This window comes from Aotus nancymaae, unplaced genomic scaffold (genome assembly GCF_030222135.1).
Source record: "Aotus nancymaae isolate 86718 unplaced genomic scaffold, 86718_ANA_hifiasm-v0.15.2.pri h1tg000062l, whole genome shotgun sequence".
Taxonomy (NCBI): Eukaryota; Metazoa; Chordata; class Mammalia; order Primates; family Aotidae; genus Aotus; species Aotus nancymaae.
The window spans coordinates 33,878,139-33,896,620 of NW_026988476.1; the positions used below are offsets into that span (position 1 = coordinate 33,878,139).

General features: G+C 37.8%; 2 protein-coding genes across 7 annotated transcripts in view; one reads left to right on the forward strand and one right to left on the reverse strand.

Moving 5' to 3' along the window:
• GOLM2 (golgi membrane protein 2) overlaps positions 1-18,482 on the forward strand; it is a 126,503-nt gene that overhangs the window by 38,755 nt on the left and 69,266 nt on the right. For all 6 annotated transcript variants that reach the window (XM_012442279.2, XM_012442280.2, XM_064366000.1 and 3 more), the window contains 5 exons: positions 1,945-1,999; positions 9,263-9,365; positions 11,824-11,914; positions 16,628-16,772; positions 17,092-17,172. In XM_012442279.2, coding sequence (XP_012297702.1) covers positions 1,945-1,999; positions 9,263-9,365; positions 11,824-11,914; positions 16,628-16,772; positions 17,092-17,172 — 475 coding nt within the window. The remainder of the gene's footprint in view (positions 1-1,944; positions 2,000-9,262; positions 9,366-11,823; positions 11,915-16,627; positions 16,773-17,091; positions 17,173-18,482) is intronic.
• LOC105710045 (protein S100-A11-like) lies at positions 17,522-18,029 on the reverse strand. The gene has a single exon (XM_064366003.1). The coding sequence runs from the start codon at positions 17,999-18,001 to the stop codon at positions 17,684-17,686; it is 318 nt and encodes a 105-aa protein (XP_064222073.1). The 5' UTR covers positions 18,002-18,029; the 3' UTR covers positions 17,522-17,683.

Genomic DNA, 18,482 nt, shown 5'->3' on the forward strand with positions numbered 1-18,482 from the left:
AAAACCGATAGGCCCAGCGTGGTGGCTCACGCCTGTAATCCAAGCACTTTGGAGGCCAAGGTGGGCAGATCACCTCAGGTCAGGAGTTCAAGACCAGCCTAACCAATATGGTGAAACTCCGTCTTTATATATAAAAAATAAATAAATAAAAATTAAAAAAAAAACAAAGGATAGCATGAGGGAGATCTTTGTGATGATAAAATTGTTCTGCATCTTGATCGATGCCTCTATCAACCTAGATTTATACAAATCTACACATATGATAAAATGAGATAGAACTATACATATGTATTATACCAATGTCAATTTCCTGGTTTTGATGTTGTACTGTAGTTACATAAGATGTACCCATTGTGGGAAATTGTGTGAATTGTGTGAAGGTTACCTGGGACTTCTCTCTGCTGTCTTTGCAATTTCCTGTGAATCTATAATTAATTTTAGAATAAAAAGTTTAGGTTGGCCATGGTGGTTCATGCATGTAATCCCAGCACTTTGTGAGGCTAGCAGGAGAATCACTTGAGCACAAGAGTTCAAGACCAGCCTCAGCAATATAGCAAGACCCTGTCTCTACAAAAAAATATATTTTTAAAAATTAGCTGGGTGCTGTGGTACATACTTGTAGTCCCAGCTACTCGAGAGCCTGAGATAGGAGGATAGACTTGGACCCTGAAGGTCAAGACTGCAGTGAGCCGTGATTGCAGCACTGTACTTCAGCCTGGGTGACAAAGCAAGACTCTGAAAAAAAAAAAGTTTAAAAATACATTCTTTAGGCCGGGTGTGGTGGCTCATACATGTAATCCCAGGACTTTGGGAGGACAAGGCAGGCAGATCACTTGAGATCAGGAGTTCGAGACCAGCCTGGCCAATATGGTTAGACCCCATCTCTACTAAAAATACAAAAATTAGCTGGATATGGTTGTACGCACCTGTAGTCCCAGTTACTTGGGTGGCTGAAGCAGGAGAATCCCTTGAACCCAGGAGGCAGAGGTTGCAGTGAGCCAAGATCATGCCACTGCATTGCAGCTGGGTGACAGAACGAGACTCCGTATTAAAAAAAATCATTTTTCCCACTGGGTGCAATGGTTCACAGCTGTAATCCCAGCATGTTGGGAGGCAGACGCGGGCGGATCACCTGAGGTCAAGAGTTCAAGACCGGCCTGGCCAATGGTGAAACCCCATCTCTACTAAAAATACAAAAATTAACTGGGTTTGGTGGTGGGCGCCTGTAATCCCAGCTACTCGGGAGGCTGAGGCAGGAGAATCACTGGAACCCAGGAGGCAGAGGTTGCAGTGCACTGAGATTTCACCACTGCACTCCAGCCTGGATGACAGAGCAAGATTCCATTAAAAAAAAAAAAATTCATTTTTCCATGGTGCTACTTCTGATTAATATGAATCTGCCTATGCCTTTAAAGTAAAGATACCTTGGGGTGGACAAGAACCTATCTGTAGTGATATTTTAGTTACATTTTACAATTAGAACAAGCTTGCCTAAAGCAATAACTGAGACAGAGTGGTTCCCTGTGTACAAGGTCCTGACTTGTCCAAGGTCTTATTTTAATTTTTAAATTGACTGGTAAGCCTTTAATTTGAGTCATGTTTTGGTATACCTTAAGTTGTTAGTATTCTTATGTACTGGCTCCTAGATGACAGTGACCATAGCTCTGAGTTTTGGAAGAAAAAAAAATTATGTGATGTTTAGTTCGAATTTTAAAACTTTTAAAGTTGTTAAATTGTTTATCAATTGAAATGAATATTCTTGTGCAAATTTAAAGTAAGCATTACAAGATCAGAATTTACTGCTGATTCTATTTTGGAAGAGGTAGAGTATAAATAAATAGAATTTTTCATTTGCATTTATGATCAAGCACAAAGTGAATATGAGCAAAATAATGGGTAAAAAGTACATATGTTTTAGTAAAATGAAAACTTAATTTTTTTCAGGTTAAACTACAGAACAACATATCCTATCAGATGGCAGACATACATCATTTAAAGGGTAAGAAACTTAAATTACAGATTAAAGATAAACAAAGATCACTAAATGCCTAAAATTCTGAAGAATTAAGAAATAGTAAATAGCCTAATGAAATAAAATTTTCTGAACAAAGCTCCTCTGATGGTAAAACATTTATCCTTTTGCCTTAAGATATGAATTATTGAATGTTCCTTTATATATGATAAATCCAAGTTAAAATTTGAAATCTGTATCTTAACCTTGTGCTATAGACAGGGTTATGTAATGAAATGCTCTTAAGAGAATACTCAAAGAAAATTGACCTGTAGCTTCAGATGCCATGAAATTTCTAGGGAAAAGGTGAGAAGTGTTCCCTCTGTACTGTATCCAAACTGCTAAATTAATTTATTCAGGTCTAGGGATGGTTTGGATAGAGCCTCCAAGCTTAATGTTTTAGATGCCCTGGGAACAGAAAGAAATGTGGAAGATAGATTAAATATATAAAAATAAATAAATAAATAATATAAAAATACACATATATATTTTTGCTTGGACAAAGTGATAAAGAGATACTATAGCTTTTATGGAAAAATAAAAAAGCCCTACAGTCTGCATATGTTACTTCACGCCATTGCTGCTGGCCTTTGAAATTTGGGATCTAAGGAACAATCCTCTTCTTCACACCCTTTGGTTATAATACTGTATTTTAAAACTCTGCATGCATCATCTCTAGGTTTATGTATGTGGGTAGTACATACTCTTTAGCTTCATAAATATCCTTTATTATCATTTTGAGCCTCTTCAGATATACTTAGATAATCTATTTTTATTGTCTTCTTGAAGTAACCAACCTTAGCTGGCTTTGTAATGCAGTAAAATTTTCCCCCTTAACACTTCCTAATGTATGATCATTAGGAAGTGTTATTTGTGTGTTGTAACCCTAAAATAAGTTGTTGATTTCCTATTATCCGTGATTTGTAACAGCTTTGATTTTCTGTTAGAAATGCTTTCTGGGTGGTCACACTGGTTTTTGTTGCATCTGTGTCCATGTTCTACTCTTTTTGACTTATCAAAATATATTAGGATGACACAGAAGATGCCACAGTGCCAGTGCTGCTTCCAACTTGCAATTTTTACAAATGCTTCCACTTGTCGTCAAAGTATACTTCTTATTAAATATTAAGAAATACTATTAGGGCTTATTAAAGGAATAACTTAATGTGTATTAACTGCTTATTAAATAGATGAGTTGAATAAGAAGTCCTGGCCAGGAGTGGTGGCTCATGCCTATAATCCCAGCACTTTGGGAGGCTAAGACGGGTAGATCACCTGAAATCGGGAGTTTGAGACCAGCCTGACCAACATGGAGAAACTCAGTTTCTGCTAAAAATACAAAATTAACCGGGTGTGGTGGCGCATGCCTGTAATCCCAGCTACTCGGGAGGCTGAGGCAGGAGAATCACTTGAATCTGGGAGGTGGAGGTTGCAGTGAGCTAGGATTGTGCCATTGCACGCCTGGGCAACAAGAGAGACACTCCGTTTAAAAAAACAAAGGACCTGTGATGTGGCTTCTGTTAGTATATATCAACAAAAATGACAACCTGTGTTACTGATTAAAAATCTTTATGGTACCGTATGTGTTGAAGTAGATCTTGAGATATTTTGAAATTGTATATGATGATACTCTTCAGCAGAGAAAAAGATCTTGATTTGTATGTATAGCTGAACAACTTTTGGTTTTGAAGCCTGGACTCTTAAAATTGAATTTCCATAATGTGACTTTTGCAACTTTGGAATGATTTCTACTGAAACAAACTTCTTGACAATTTGCCTTTCATAAGCAAGTTTTCTTTGAAATTAATATCTGATATAGTAGAATTAATAGACACTAAGACACTTGAGATGGTTTATATTTTCTTGGAAATAAATGAAAGTTGGTTTTTCTAACCCTCGAGATAATAAATTGACATATCAGATTTATTTTGATTAGTTTACCTTGCTTTTATGCCTGTTACTAAAAGAAAATTCAAAGTCAAAGTTTTCTAGAAGTAATTTTTTTTTAAAGCTGATCCCAGGCAACCCATTTCTTACCTATCCCTAATCTTTTGAAGTTAAATTAAGCCATGTCGTTCTATAACATAACTGGTGTTGCTTTCAGAAATGGAGCATCCTGTATAATTAACCTGACTTGTATTAACTTACTCTAAGAGTTCTGCTGTGGTGACCTGGAACAGTCACACTAGACAGAATATCTCTAGGTTCATATAAAGAAAACACATGCCAATCAATCAAAAGTAAAATTTTTTTTTTTTAACTTTTAAGTTCAGGGGTATATGTGCAGGATATGCAGGTTTGTTACATAGCTAAATGTGTAACATAGGGGTTCGTTATACAGATTATTTCATCACCCAGGTATTAAGCCATTAGTTAGTTTTCCTGATTCTCTTTCTCCTTTGTTTTTCTTTCTGATCTGCTTAATTTTCCCCTTGCAGATCTGTGTTTTGACCTACTGGAAATCACCAATTACCTCTCTGCTTTATGATCTTTCTCTGTATTCAAACAGGAAAAAAATCTTATTTTACATGGACTAAAACTCATTTATATTAATGTTTTATTTTTCTTTGTCAATTGTATTTTAAGTCTGTCTTTAATTACAAAGGAAAATTTTATTTCCTGATAAATGAATTTCAAATATTGTCAACGGGAAGTTTTGTGGGGAGGCAGAGAAGCCATCTGAAATCTTAAAGTTATACTAAGCATCAGGTTCGTTCTGAAGCTATTTCAGGTATTTTACAGCATAGCCTGAATCAGAAGGGACTGTAATTTTTCTGTTCCCTTTTTCCTGAGGAGAATGTGTCCTAAAGATCACCAATTAAAATCTCTTCCTCATAGTTAAGTTTTGTTTGTTTTTTAATTGTAGTTTTTAGATTTAGCTTTCAATTCTAGAACCTGTCCAGCCTGAGCACAGGTTTACTGAACTAGCTAGTTCAGTCCCTGAGCTACAAGGCTTTTTGCCACTGTTTCCTACTGTGATCTCATTGTCGCTGTAGAATCAGCATTCATAGCTGGGGCCAGGGTTTCTGGTACCTCTGGACTGCTATATCTTAGGAGATGAGGACAGAGATCAGGCAATAAGCTGAAAAGGTTGTTTATGGTTACCTGGCCACCACAGATTCATCCCTTTTATTTGAGATGGAGTGGGGTAAATCAACCATGTTTACATATTGAAGAATTAATATAAAAAGAGAAATTTGGCCGGGTACCGTGGCTCACACGTGAAATTCCAGCACTTTGGGAGGCTGAGATGGGCGGATCACCTGAGGTTAGGAGTTCAAGACCAGTCTGGCCAACACAGTGAAACCCTCGTCTCTACTAAAACTACAAAAATTAGCTGGGAGTGGTGGCAGGCACCTGTAATCCCACCTACTTGGGAGGCTGAGGCAGGAGAATCGCTTGAACCTGGGAGGTGGAGGTTGCAGTGAGCTGAGATCATACCATTGTACTCCAGCCTGGTTGACAGAGCTAGACTCTGTCTCAAAAAAAAAAAAGAAAAAAAGTCAGGGTGTGGCTTATGCCTGTAATCCCAGCAGTTTGGGAGACTGAGGCAGGTGGATCACAAAGTCAAGAGATTGATACCATCCTGGCTAACATGGTGAAAAGCTGTCTCTACTAAAAATGCAAAAATTAGGCCAGGCACAGTGACTCACACCTGTAATCCCAGCACTATGGGAGGCCGAGGCGGGCAGATCACAAGATCAAAAAAGAGTTTGAGACCAGCCTGGCCAATATGGTGAAACCCTGTCTCTACTAAAGATACGAAAATTAGCTGGGTGTGGTGGCACACGCCTGTAGTCCCAGCTACTTGGGAGGCTGAGGCAGGAGAATTGCTTGAACCCGGGAATCAGAGATTGCAGTGAGTCAAGATCACACCACTGCACTCCAGCCTGGGCAATAGAGTAAGACTCTGTCTCAAAAAGAAAAAAAAATTAGCTGGGCGTGGTGGTGCGCACCTGTAGTCCCAGCTACTCGGGAGGCTGAGGCAGGAGAATTGCTTGAACCTGGGAGGTGGAGATTGCAGTGAGCTGAGATTGAGCCACTGCACTCCAGCCTGGCTATGGAGCGAGACCCCATCTCAGAAAAAAACAAAAAGAGAAAAATTTAAAATATGGCTTGAATATGCCAAGGTAATGATTCACTGCAAATATTTTTTGTGAATAATTTATTTTTTCATACTTATTATATTATCCAATAGTTATGCATATTGTTAAACATTATGTGTCTCGTCAGATGTTTATGTGACTTAAATTTTTGTTCTTCATTATTGCCACAGTTATAATTCCACAATAACATTTAGAGAGTAACAAGAACAGAAAACAAAACACCTCATGTCCTCACTCATAAGTGTATGCTGAACAATAAGAACACATGGGCACAGGGAGGGGAACATCACACACTGGGGTCTGTCAGGGGGTTGGGGGCTAGGAGAGGGATAGCAGGGTGGTGGGGGGCTAGGGGAAGGAATAGCATTAGGAGAAATACCCGGTGTAGATGACGGGGTGATGGATGCAGCAAACCACCATGGCACTGTATACCTATGTAACAAACCTGCACGTTCTGCACATGTACCCCAGAACTTAAAGTGTAATTTAAAAACTTTTAGAAAGTATAGAAAAAAAAATATTCAAAATCTTACCATCAAACACAATCACTGATAGCACTTTGATATATATATATATATATATATATATATATATATGTTTGTTTTTGGTTTTTTTGAGATAGAGTCTCCCTCTGTTGCCCAGGCTGGAGTGCAATGGCGCAATCTCTGCTCACTGCAACCTCCCGCTCCTGGGCTCAGGTGATTCCCCTGCCTCAGCCTTCTGAGTAGCTGGGATTACAGGCATGCACCACAGTACCCAGCTCTTTTTTGTATTTTTAGTAGAGATGGGATTTCACCATGTTTCTCAGGCTGGTTTTGAACTCCTGACCTCAGGTGATTCACCGGTCTCAGCCTCCCGAAGTGCTGGGATTACAGACCTGAGCCACCGCGCCTGACCCGATATATTTTTATTCTAGTCTTTTTTTTTTTTTTTTTTTGCGTGGATTCAATTATATGTTTACATCTGCTGTTTAAAAACATATGCTTTTTATTTTTTAAAATTTATATATATTTTTTCTTTTTTCTTTTTTTTTGAGAAAAATCTTTTTATCGCCCAAGCTGGAGTGCAGTGGCATGATCTTGGCTCACTGCGACCTCTTCCTCCTGGATTCAAGTGATTCTTCTGCCTCAGTCTCCCAAGTAGCTGGGATTACAGGCATGTGCCACCACACCTGGCTAATTTTTGTATTTTTAGTAGAGATGGAGTTTTGTTTTGTTGGCCAGGCTGGTATCGAACTCCTGGTCTCATGTAATCCACCATCCTTGGCCTCTCAAAGTGCTGGGATTACAGGCGTGAGCCACCATGCCTGGCCAACATCTGTTTTTTGTTTTGTTTTGTTTTGTTTTTGGTTTTGGAGTGCAGTGGTGCAATCTCAGCCCACTGTAAACTCCTCCTCTTGGGTTCAAGTGATTATCCTGCCTCAGCCTCCTGAGTAGGTGAGATTATAGGCACAGGCCACCATGCCCAGTTAATTTTTGTATTTTTCATAGAGACACAGTTATACCATGTTGGCCAGATGGTCTCCAACTCCTGACCTCAGGTGATCCGCCTGCCTCTGCTCCCCAGAGTGGTGAGATTACAGGCATGAGCCACCACACCTGGCCCCAACATTTGCTTTTTAAAAACAGCTGGGCATGGTGGCTCAACGCCTGTAATCCCAGCACTTTGGGAAATTGAAGCAGAAGGATTGCTTGAGCTCAAGAGTTTGAGACCAGCCTGGGCAAAATAGTAAGACCTCATCTCTATAAATACATGTATATATCTACATCTCTCTTCCCACTCAGGAAAGTGGCTCTGTATATAGTATATCTCCCAAGTATTTTTAGAGTAATACGAATTCTATAAGCCTTCTCTGAAAAGTGGTTGTTATAGTATTGGTACATTATAGCGAGATATTATATTTTAATCTTAATACTGTTGCTTATACAGTATAGACCCCTGTTTTTATTTATAAAAATTATTTTAATACTACTTTTGCTTAACTGCTTAGGCTGTTAGCTGTTTTTAAAATCACCTAGCCAAGAAATTCTTATTTATTTATTTATTTATTATTATTATCATTTTATTTCTTCAAATGGAAGTTCAACTCCATCTAAGAAATTAACATTTACTATTTTTCTCCTGCATTTCTTTTGTTTATAGGCCATGAGGGAATGAAATGTAGAACATGTGTGGCTGGTGATGGATTAAACATTTACAAACAAGTGTTTGGCCAGGTTATAATTTACTATCCAGTTTGAAATTTCATATTAATCATTTCCACTAAAATATTTCAGTCCTAGTCCAGAAATTATGAACTTTGAAAATAGAATTTTGGGATATGTGGAGCTACCATCCATAGCCAAACTAGAAATATATATCTAAAGCGATTGGCACCTGAGTTGTTAGTCAAATATGATTTAAAATAAGGGAAAAAACTTAAAATTTATACCCATAGTAAGCATATCTAAAACTTTTTTTTAGTCAAAGCATATCTTTGACTTTTTTTCCTACTTTAATAAAGCAGATAGGTTTGAAGAGATAGGTAGCTTTTTGTATTGTCTCCACAACTTAGCATGTGTCTACATAAAGTGAAACAGTGTATAATTTGAAGACTATTTCAGGTTGGTGTGAAAGCCACTGAAGCTATATTGTTTTAAAAATAAATGTTACTGGTCGGACATGGTGGCTTATCCCTGTAATCCCAGCACTTTGGGAGGCCGAGGTGGCTGGATTGCTTGAGCCCACAAGTTCAAGACCAGGCTGGGCAACCTGGCTAAACCCTGTCTCTAATAAAAATACAAAAATTAGCTCCAGCTACAGGTATTGTGCACCTGTAGTCCCAGCTACCTGGAAGGCTGAGGTGAGAGGATCACTTGAGTTCAGGAGGTGGAGATTGCAGTGAGCCAAGATTGCACCACTGCACTCCAACCTGAAGGACAGAGCAAGACACTGTCTCAAATAAATAAATGAATAAATTTTATTGACCATGAATGTGTTACAAAAGGCTATTAAATGTGGTATTAGTTACATAACTTAATTTCCTGGGAGTGTTAGTAAAGAAATTGAGAATTATGTGTAATTTAAAAGACATCCCAGAGCTTCTCAATAGGAAGCATTATAATGAGTGAACTTGATTCCTTTGGTTCTTACCTCGTGTGGATAGAGCAACTTGCTGAACTTCGTCAGGAGTTTCTTCGACAAGAAGACCAGCTTCAGGACTATAGGAAGAACAATACTTACCTTGTGAAGAGGTTAGAATATGAAAGGTAAGATGTTACGTGCAACATATGTTTATTAATCTAAAATATTTGTCCAACTTTGGGACGCAGTTCATTTCTTCCTCTCTGATTTTTGTTTTCCTTTTCTTCTCTTCTTTCATTTTCTTAGGTCTTTTTAATTTCTTTTCTGTTATCCTTCTATAGCTCTTTGAAATCCAGACTCTTTTATTTTGATAAATTAAACAGCATGAAAATATCTCTTACAGGGCATGTTGAGTTTGTATATGTTGTAGAATTCATGTGAAACAGAAAATACAAGTTCTTGAGTTTTATCAAATTTGATGTGGCAAAGATAGAAAGAAGATTTGTGATTCTTTTTGACGGGCATGCAGAAGATGAAGCTAGCACTGGGAGATGTTCCCAGAAGAGCTGAGGGACTGAATGCTGGCTGCTCTTCCTGCTCTGTATGTCAACCCTCTTGCTGATACCTCTACACTTGGTGATGAGGTTGGGAAACTTCTTAGGGGCCTTTCTAGCTATCACTCCTTAAAAAATTTATTATATTTTTAATCAATTTTATGGTAAAAGATATTCTTTAGATCTATACACCAAAAATTAGAAAGATTTGCCATATTTTAAAGCATTTTTGTTCATTTCTGACTTCTTACATATGCAGAGGTAATATATTATTCTAGCATATTAATGTACCAGAACTTCTTTAGTCTCTTCAATTGTGGGACCACAATAGGAGTTTTCCTTTTCTCACTTTAAGATTTTAGGTATGGTGTTTCACACATATAATCCCAGCACTTTGGAAGGCTGAGATCGGAGAATCAGTTGAGCCCAGGAGTTAAAGACCAGCCTAAGCAACATAGTGAGACCTCTGTCTCTACAAAAAATTTTTTAAAAATTAGCTGGGCATGGTGGCACATGCCTGCACTCTAGCTACTTAGGAGGCTGAGGTGGGAGGATTGCTTGGGCCCAGGAGATTGAGGCTGCAGTGAGCCATGATGATGCCACAGCACTCTAGCCTGGGTGACAGGGTGAGACCTTGTCTCTTAAAAAAAAAAAAAAAGACTATCACAGCTATAAAAATTTCCTTGCAAAAAATATTTCCCAAAACTAGCTGGGTGTGCTGACACATACCTGTGGTCCCAGCTACTCGGGAGGCTGAGGTGGGAGGATCACTTGAGCCTGGGAGGTTGAGGCTTCAGTGAGCCATAATCATGCCTGCACTCCAGTCTGGGCAACAGAATGAAACCTTGTCTCTAAATAAATAAATAAATAAATATTTCCCCTCCCCTTATGTTATTTCAGTAGCATATTTTCTCAAACATAGAATTCCTCAGAAAGAATGCTTTACCAATTTTGTTGCTTTTACAGCATAGATGAAAGATTGCTTTCTAAAATTATTATACTCATTTATAATGCAGATATTTCCCCATGACCCTAGAATTTGGTTTTAATTCTAATTTAATTTTGCTAGTATAGGAATAAGATACTATTATATATATATACACATACAGGAAGTTGGTGGGTTGTTTTGTTTTTTCTTTTTTTTGAGACTGAGTCTGTCTCTGTTGCCTAGGCTGGAGTGCAGTGGCACAATCTCAGCTCACTGCAACCTCTGCCTCCTGGGTTTAAGCAATTCTCATGCCTCAGCATCCTGAGTAGCTGGGACCACAGGCATGTGCCACCATGCCTGGCCAATTTTTTGTATCTTTAGTAGAGACAGGGTTTTGTTGTGTTTGCTAGGCTGATCTCGAACTCCTGGCCTCCAGTGATCTGCCTGCCTTGGCCTCCCAAAGTGCTGGGATTATGGGCATGAGCCACTGTGCCCAGCCACATAAAGGAAGTTTATTTTGCATTTTATAATGGTGAGATTTAACATTTTTCTATATATTTGTTAACTGTTTCTTTTGCATGATTGGTCTATGTGTATCCTTTGACTACTTGGTCAGCAGAAAGTCACCATCTTTATCTGTTTTACTTCTATTCACTTTCTCTTTATGGCACCAGTCTATCTTCTTTATTAGTTTCTTTCATTTCTAGTATTCTATGGTTTAGTCTTTTATTACAGTGTTTAAAGTACTATTGGATGAATCATCTGCTACCACTCCTTATTAACTCTCATAATTCTAGCTTTCCTCATCTCTTACTATAAATTGGTCTCAGTTTTCTCTTCTATAGTATTTTTCTCTTCCATAATTGAAGTTGGTTTTGATAGTGTTTTTTATAGATGCAATTTATGGAAATAATAGGAAAATAACTGTTTTTATCTTTGTAATTTGTTTTCGCAATTAGCTTTATCAGTATTATCTGTCTCCTATAAGTTCAAGTGTTTAAGTTTTGATTGTGAGCTATTTGTATGCTCTTTGTTTTTTCCAACCCACTCTCCCCTGCTGACTGAATGTTTTATCTTTCTTAATGTATGTGTTAACTTCTGGACAACTTTGAGAATACAATTCAAGATAATGTAATCTAAAAGAGTGACTTTGTAATTTAGTTTTCAGTGTGGACAGCAGATCAAGGAATTGAGAGCACAGCATGAAGAAAATATTAAAAAGTTAGCAGACCAGTTTTTACAGGAACAAAAGGTAAATTTTTTAAGTGTTCTTAAATCCAGACATCTCTTTTATAAGTCATGTTAATTTAGAAATCAAAATTGTAATTTGCCACAAAAGTTAGAAGTTTTCCAGCCAGCCTGATTCCAAAAGTGATTTACAACGGCTTTATTTCTGAGTATATTAAACAGTTGCAAAAAGTATAATCTTAATTCTTAAAACTGGCCAGGTGCAGTGGCTCACACCTGAATTCTCAGCACTTTGGGAGGCCAAGGCGGGCAGAGGTCAGGAGTTCAAGACCAGCCTGGTCAACATGGGGAAACCCCATCTCTACTAAAAATACAAAAAATAGCCAGGCCTGTGGTATCTGTAATCTCAGCTACTCAGGAGGCTGAGGCAGGAGAACTGTTTGAGCCCAGGAAGCGGAGGTTGCAGTGAGCCAAGATTGCACCACTGCACTTCAGCCTGGGCAACAGAGTGAGACTCCGTCTAAAAAAAAAAAAAAAAAAAAAAAAAAAAAAAAATCTAAAACTAATTTTGAGCCAAAATATCTTTTTTTTAAAAAAAAATTGTTGTTAATATATTTCTCAGATTGTAAAGTGGGCAGCATTTTACTGAAAATCAACTACTTCCTTTTTTATACGTTTGAGAAATAGAAAAAAAATGAGATACTTTTTCCTTTATTATCAGTTTCTGTTATTCTGACACCCTGTCCTAAAACACAGAATTGAGACACTAGCCACTATAACCAAATTGATTCATACTTTTTTTTTGGGGGGGTGGTAAATTCTTTTATTAATTTATTCATTTTGAATTAATAGGTATTATGAAGATTCTTTTAGCAACAGAAGAAATTGTCTGAAGATTACTAGTTATTAGGATATGATTCATTTTTTATACCCTGTAGTCTTACCTGACTAGGCATGCTTTGTATGTACTCTTGTGATTTAAAGGAAAGAAAGACTTAAAAGTGAAAAGTATTTGTTTTGCTTTTTGGTAGCATCTCTACTAAAGAACTAGAAGTTAAGGATATCAGGTTTTCATTCTTAGCTTTTTCACAATTTTGCAGTAGGATATAGAGGATGTCATTTCTTTGTCTATTGCATTTTTAAAATCTACAAAGTGAAATAGCTGCTGCCTATCTGCAGTCTACTTTGAAGAGGTGTGAGGATGGATTGGTGGAAGAAAGCAAGCCTGAGTGAGCTACCATAGTAGAGGCATTGAGGGCAACCAAAAGGTATTATTGAGACACTGGAGGGTTAAAAGAAGATGTTAGAATACAAAAGGAAGGGGAAGAGAGGTTTGCTATTGCAATTGTGTCATTATAAGCATAGTATATAAATGATGGGATAAGTTTGCTCACTTCTATTCTCTTAAGGAAGGCAGATGAGAACTTCCCCTTTTTTTCCGAGCCATTGTAATTCTTTCTGTTCTTCTATACTAGGCTATTTTTTATGTTATTAATTAGCTAATGCCTCTCCAATTCTTCCTTGCCAGTATCCTACCCTAAATGGAACAAGGCATGGCAGGAATTAAGGTACCCAGAGAACTTCTTCTTTCTGGGTAGCACATCAGCCCTTACTCTCTAGACCAGCTATCTAATTCTCCTCCCCATCCTTCATTTCCTGCTCTTTAACTACTGTAGCAAGTTGGTTCTGTGCAATTTGAGTTTTCATAGAGACACATCCAACGTTAGCTATATGAAATAAGCATAATTTGTATTCAGGGCTTTATTTATCTTTTTGATTGTTTGTTTATTAATTTTTGAATTAATTAACCAAGCACATGTCTATCATACAAATGACTCTGGAAAAGGAGTCAGCAAACTGTAGCCCACAGGCTGAATTCAGCTCGCTCCCTGTTTTTGTACTGTTTAGAGCCCAAAGGCTGGGTGTAGTGGCTTACGCCTGTAATCCCAGCACTTTGGGAGACCAAGGCAGATCACGAAGTCAGGAGTTCAAGACCATCCTAACCAACATGGTAAACCCCATCTCTACTAAAAATACAAACATTAGCTGGGCGTGGTGGCACACGCCTGTAATCCCAGCTACTAGGGGGCTAAGGCAGGAGAATGGCTTGAACCTGGGAGGCAGAGGTTGCAGTGAGCTGAGATTGCACCACTGCACTCCAGCCTGGGTGACAGAGTGAGACTCTGTCTGAAAAAAAAAAGCCAAAAATGGTTTTCACATTTTTAAATGGTTGAAAAAAACAAAGAAAATTATCTTAGTACATGGGAAAATTATAAGAAATTTATATTTTGATGTTCATAAATAAAATTTTATTGAGAAACAGCCATGCTTGTTTACTGCTTTTATGCTATAAGGGCAGAGATATTCTCAGCCCAAAGAAGGCTAAGGAGACTTGAGGACTTAAATGCAGTATAATAGCCAGGAGCAGTGGCTCACACCTGTAATCCCAGCACTTTGGGAGGCCGAGGGGGTTGGATCACGAGGTCAGGAGCCCAACTAACATATGGAAACCCTGTCTCTACTGAAAATAAAAAAAGTAGCCAGTATGATGGCAGCCACCTGTAATCCCAGCTATTCGGGAGACTGAGGCAAGAGAATCGCTTAAACCTGGGAGGCGGAAGTTGCAGTGAGCTGAGACCATGCCACTGCACTCCAACCTGGGCAACAGAATTAGACTCTGTCTCAAAAATAAAAAAATAAAATAAATAAATAAATAAATGCAGTGTAGTTTTCTGAATTGGGTCCTGGAACAGAAAAGGACTTAGTAAAAAAACTGGTGAAATCTAAATAAATCTGGAGTTTAGGTATTAATAATGTACTGATGTTATTTGTTTAGTTTTGTAAATGTACCATGGTAATTATGGATGGTACGTTAACAGGATTTTAAATTTTCTGTAAATCTAAAATTGTTTCAGAATAAGAAGTTTATTTAAAAAACAATCAGGAGGGGCCGGGTGCGGTGGCTCAAGCCTGTAATCCCAGCACTTTGGGAGGCCGAGGCAGGTGGATCACGAGGTCAAGAGATCAAGACCATCCTGGTCAACATGGTGAAACCCCGTTTCTACCAATACAAAAAAAAATTAGCTGGGCATGGTGATGCGTGCCTGTAATCCCAGCTACTCGGGAGGCTGAGGCAGGAGAATTGCCTGAACCCAGGAGGCAGAGGTTGTGGTGAGCCAAGATCGCGCCATTGCACTCCAGCCTGGGTAACAAGAGCGAAACTCCGTCTCAAAAAAAACAACAATCAGGAAACCCCCTAACCAAATCACAAATATTACATCTAGAAAGGCATCTTATTTTATTAATATTAATATTGTCCATTCGTAAAAAGGTACTATCAATAATGAGTTAAAGGGACAACATTTTTGTTAACTATTTCTAGTGGAAAAGTATTTTTGAACAGTAGCTTGTTGACTTTTAATTTTGTTCAATATTTGTTTCATCCACATCTGCAAAAGAGTGAAGAGTAACTATAGCAATAGCCTTATATGAGATAGCATTATAGTGAAGATGCACAGAGATTCAAGCTGGCTGCTCAGCTTGTGCCTCATGGATTTTCTCACCCTTGGCATTCATATTGATATGTTCAAAAATTTCAGTTTATCATTTCATTAGTCTATGATTAAGCTATCAGAATTGATTACAGCTTACCAACTTGCCAGAAAATGTGGGATTTGGAGTCAAAAAGACTGCTGTTAGAATTCCTTCTTCACAAGTCTCTAGCTTTGTGACTTTGGACAAACTACTTAACTTTTTAAAGCCTCAGTTTTATTTCGTTTTTCTCAGAACTGTCTACTTTATGGCTACTAAAGCATAGATATGAAAGCAATTTGGAAACTATGAAGCATGATGCAAATATTTGTTGTTGATTTTATCTGCCAGGGCACTGGAATACCTATACCTGATTGTCAGAGTACCTTTCTCCTTTATTGTGACACACTCTGAAGATTTGACTTTTGTTTTTCCAGATTCCATATAGACTTTTTGTACTATTTTTGTAACATTACTAATAATTACATTTCATACTGCTTTAGAGTTTACAAAGCATTTATAGATGCATTAAATATTGACTAGAGGGATCTATATGTGGCATCCCAAGCATGTGTACTTGACTTCTTGCTGCTCCCAATTTTCCATCGAGGCAAACTCAATACTGGTCCACCGAGAGAATTGAGTTAGGCCTAACCATATACTTGAAGATTCACATTTCCAAGAAGATGCTAGGTTAGGAACAGATTGGAGGAAGCACTCACCTGTTTATTGTCTTGCCATTACTTTCTGTGCTTTGGTGGCCAGCACACTTAGGAATAAAATTGCCTGTTTTTTACCCTTGCTCTTGAAGAAGCACCTGTCTGCCAGTTTCCTCCTTTCTGCCATCCTGCTTAATTTCCACATATGCTTACAGAGAACCCACTCTGCCCATAGCACCCAGGATAATGCCCAATTGTAGGCCATCAAGGCAACCTACATTGCTCAGCAAACTGTCTTGCAGAATCACACACCTCAGCATAGCCTACCAGAATCACACACCTCTGGCTACCAAACTATTCATTTACTGTAACTAGAGACTTTCAGTAGTGTTATTCTTTGACTTTTTATCAGGTATAAAAACTTCACAGAAAATAATATATCCCACATCTCCAATTGTTCATTATTTGAACCCATGGTATATGTTTTACAAAAAGAACTGTTTGAGAACATTTAATTAATAGTTGTGTCAGTGGTTTAACAGTTTGCATTGAAAAATACTTACTGTTATCAAATCTTTATCTAACAGCAAGAGACCCATAAGGTTCAATCAAATGATGGAAAAGAATTGGGTATAAACGATCAAGTAGTATCTAAAAATATTCCAAAAGTAGCTGAGAATGTTGCAGATAAGAATGAAGAACCCTCAAGCAATCATATTCCACATGGGAAAGGTATTATTATTATTTTGTTTTGTATTAATAGGATATTGACTTTTTCTTCCTATTTTGAAGTAAATATTTTCAATCATAAAATTGTTTGATTTTAATTCACACATGATTCGGTGTCTGCATTGTTTCAAATTTGGATCCTTTGGTAGAAGAGAAAAAAGAATAAGTTATTTTAGAGTTAAAGCTGTGTCCAAAGCAAGATATAAAGATGTTCAGTTGATGTAGCCTATTGCTTTTAGAAACTGATTGTTACATTCCTTCAAAACATTTTCAAATTATGTAAGAAAAATTATACAGTTCTCTCTTTTTGTTACTTGGGCAGAACAAATCAAAAGAGGTGGTGATGCAGGGATGCCTGGAATAGAAGAGAATGACCTAGCAAAAGTTGATGATCTTCCCCCTGGTAAGTAAAAATTCTGAGAGAATTCAACTAAAAAGATGATAATACTTTTCATGTTACCCGATTATCTTTTTGGGTAACACTTGGAAAAGTCACAGATATCTAGATGATTGATATTTCTAGTTAATTAAATAACCATTAATTGCCAGGGCTTTTTTGAATGCACTTTTATAAAATTTTTTGCTAAGATATATGAAATACTTGTTTTTGCCTTGATAAGAATCAGTTATATTTGAATCTTTTCTTCATGACTCAGAGTTTTTGCTTATGACAGTTGTGCTATGTAGAGTCATTTATATTTACTAAAAGTTTGCATGGCTCTTTTCTTTTTTTCTTTTTTTTTTTTTTTTTTCATGTTTTAAAAAAGTGACATTGTTTTATTACTATCTGCAGGTGGGGCCCTTATGAGGTGGCTGGTGTGCTGGGCTCAAGGGGTAATGTGTGGGCTGTGGAGATGATGACAGAAAGGCTGGAAGGAATTGGGGTGGATTTGAAGGCCAGGCCTAAGGGGTCCTCAGGTCCGCTTCTGGGAAGGGACAGCCTTGAGGAAGGAGTCATGGCAAGCCATAGCTAGGCCACTAATCAGATTAAGAAATTCTGAGAAATCTAGCTGCCCATCACTGTTGATGTCCAGTTTCTTCATCATGCGGTCAAGGACACCAGGGTCCTTCTGGTTCTTTGTGAAGGCAGCCAGTTCTGTATTCATGAAGCTCAGGAACTCCGTCTTGGAGAGAGAGTAGTTATAACCATCTTTTCCAGCATACTTCTGGAAAACAGCAATCAGGGACTCAATGCACCGCTCAGTCTCTGTAGGGCTGGAGATTTTTGCCATGTTGGAGTTGAGCGAGGCGCGCGGGAGGCTGTGGCTGGGAGTCGGCTCTTTTCTTTTCTACCAAATGTGCCCAGATTCCTGTGTTGTTGGTACGCTTTAATAAGGCATAGTAATACCCTAATAAGAGTTATTTAGTTTTGAGGGCTTGGCTTTTCCTTTTAGTGAATTATCCCACAGTTTAGGATAGTTTACATTTTTTTATTCTTCTTTTCTGGCCACTTCTGTTCATTGTATATCTATTTCCTCCTTAATTGTCTGCTTCTTATCCATTTTCACTTGAAGTCCTGATCCCACTTGCTGCTATCTTAACTTCCTTCATTTTTTCCCCTTCATGTCTCTTCTTTGTTTTTCTTGCCATATCTATGTTTCTTGGCTATTAATGGTGCTTCTCCCTGCTGACTCCAATTGATTATGCTAGAAAAATCAGAAATTAACAGCATGCTTCTGTTGCTTTTGGCTGGTTTTATTTCTTCTCAATCTC

Excerpts from the sequence above, each read along its gene's own strand:
- LOC105710045 (XM_064366003.1), bottom strand. The coding sequence starts at position 18,001 with ATGGCAAAAATCTCCAGCCCTACAGAGACTGAGCGGTGCATTGAGTCC.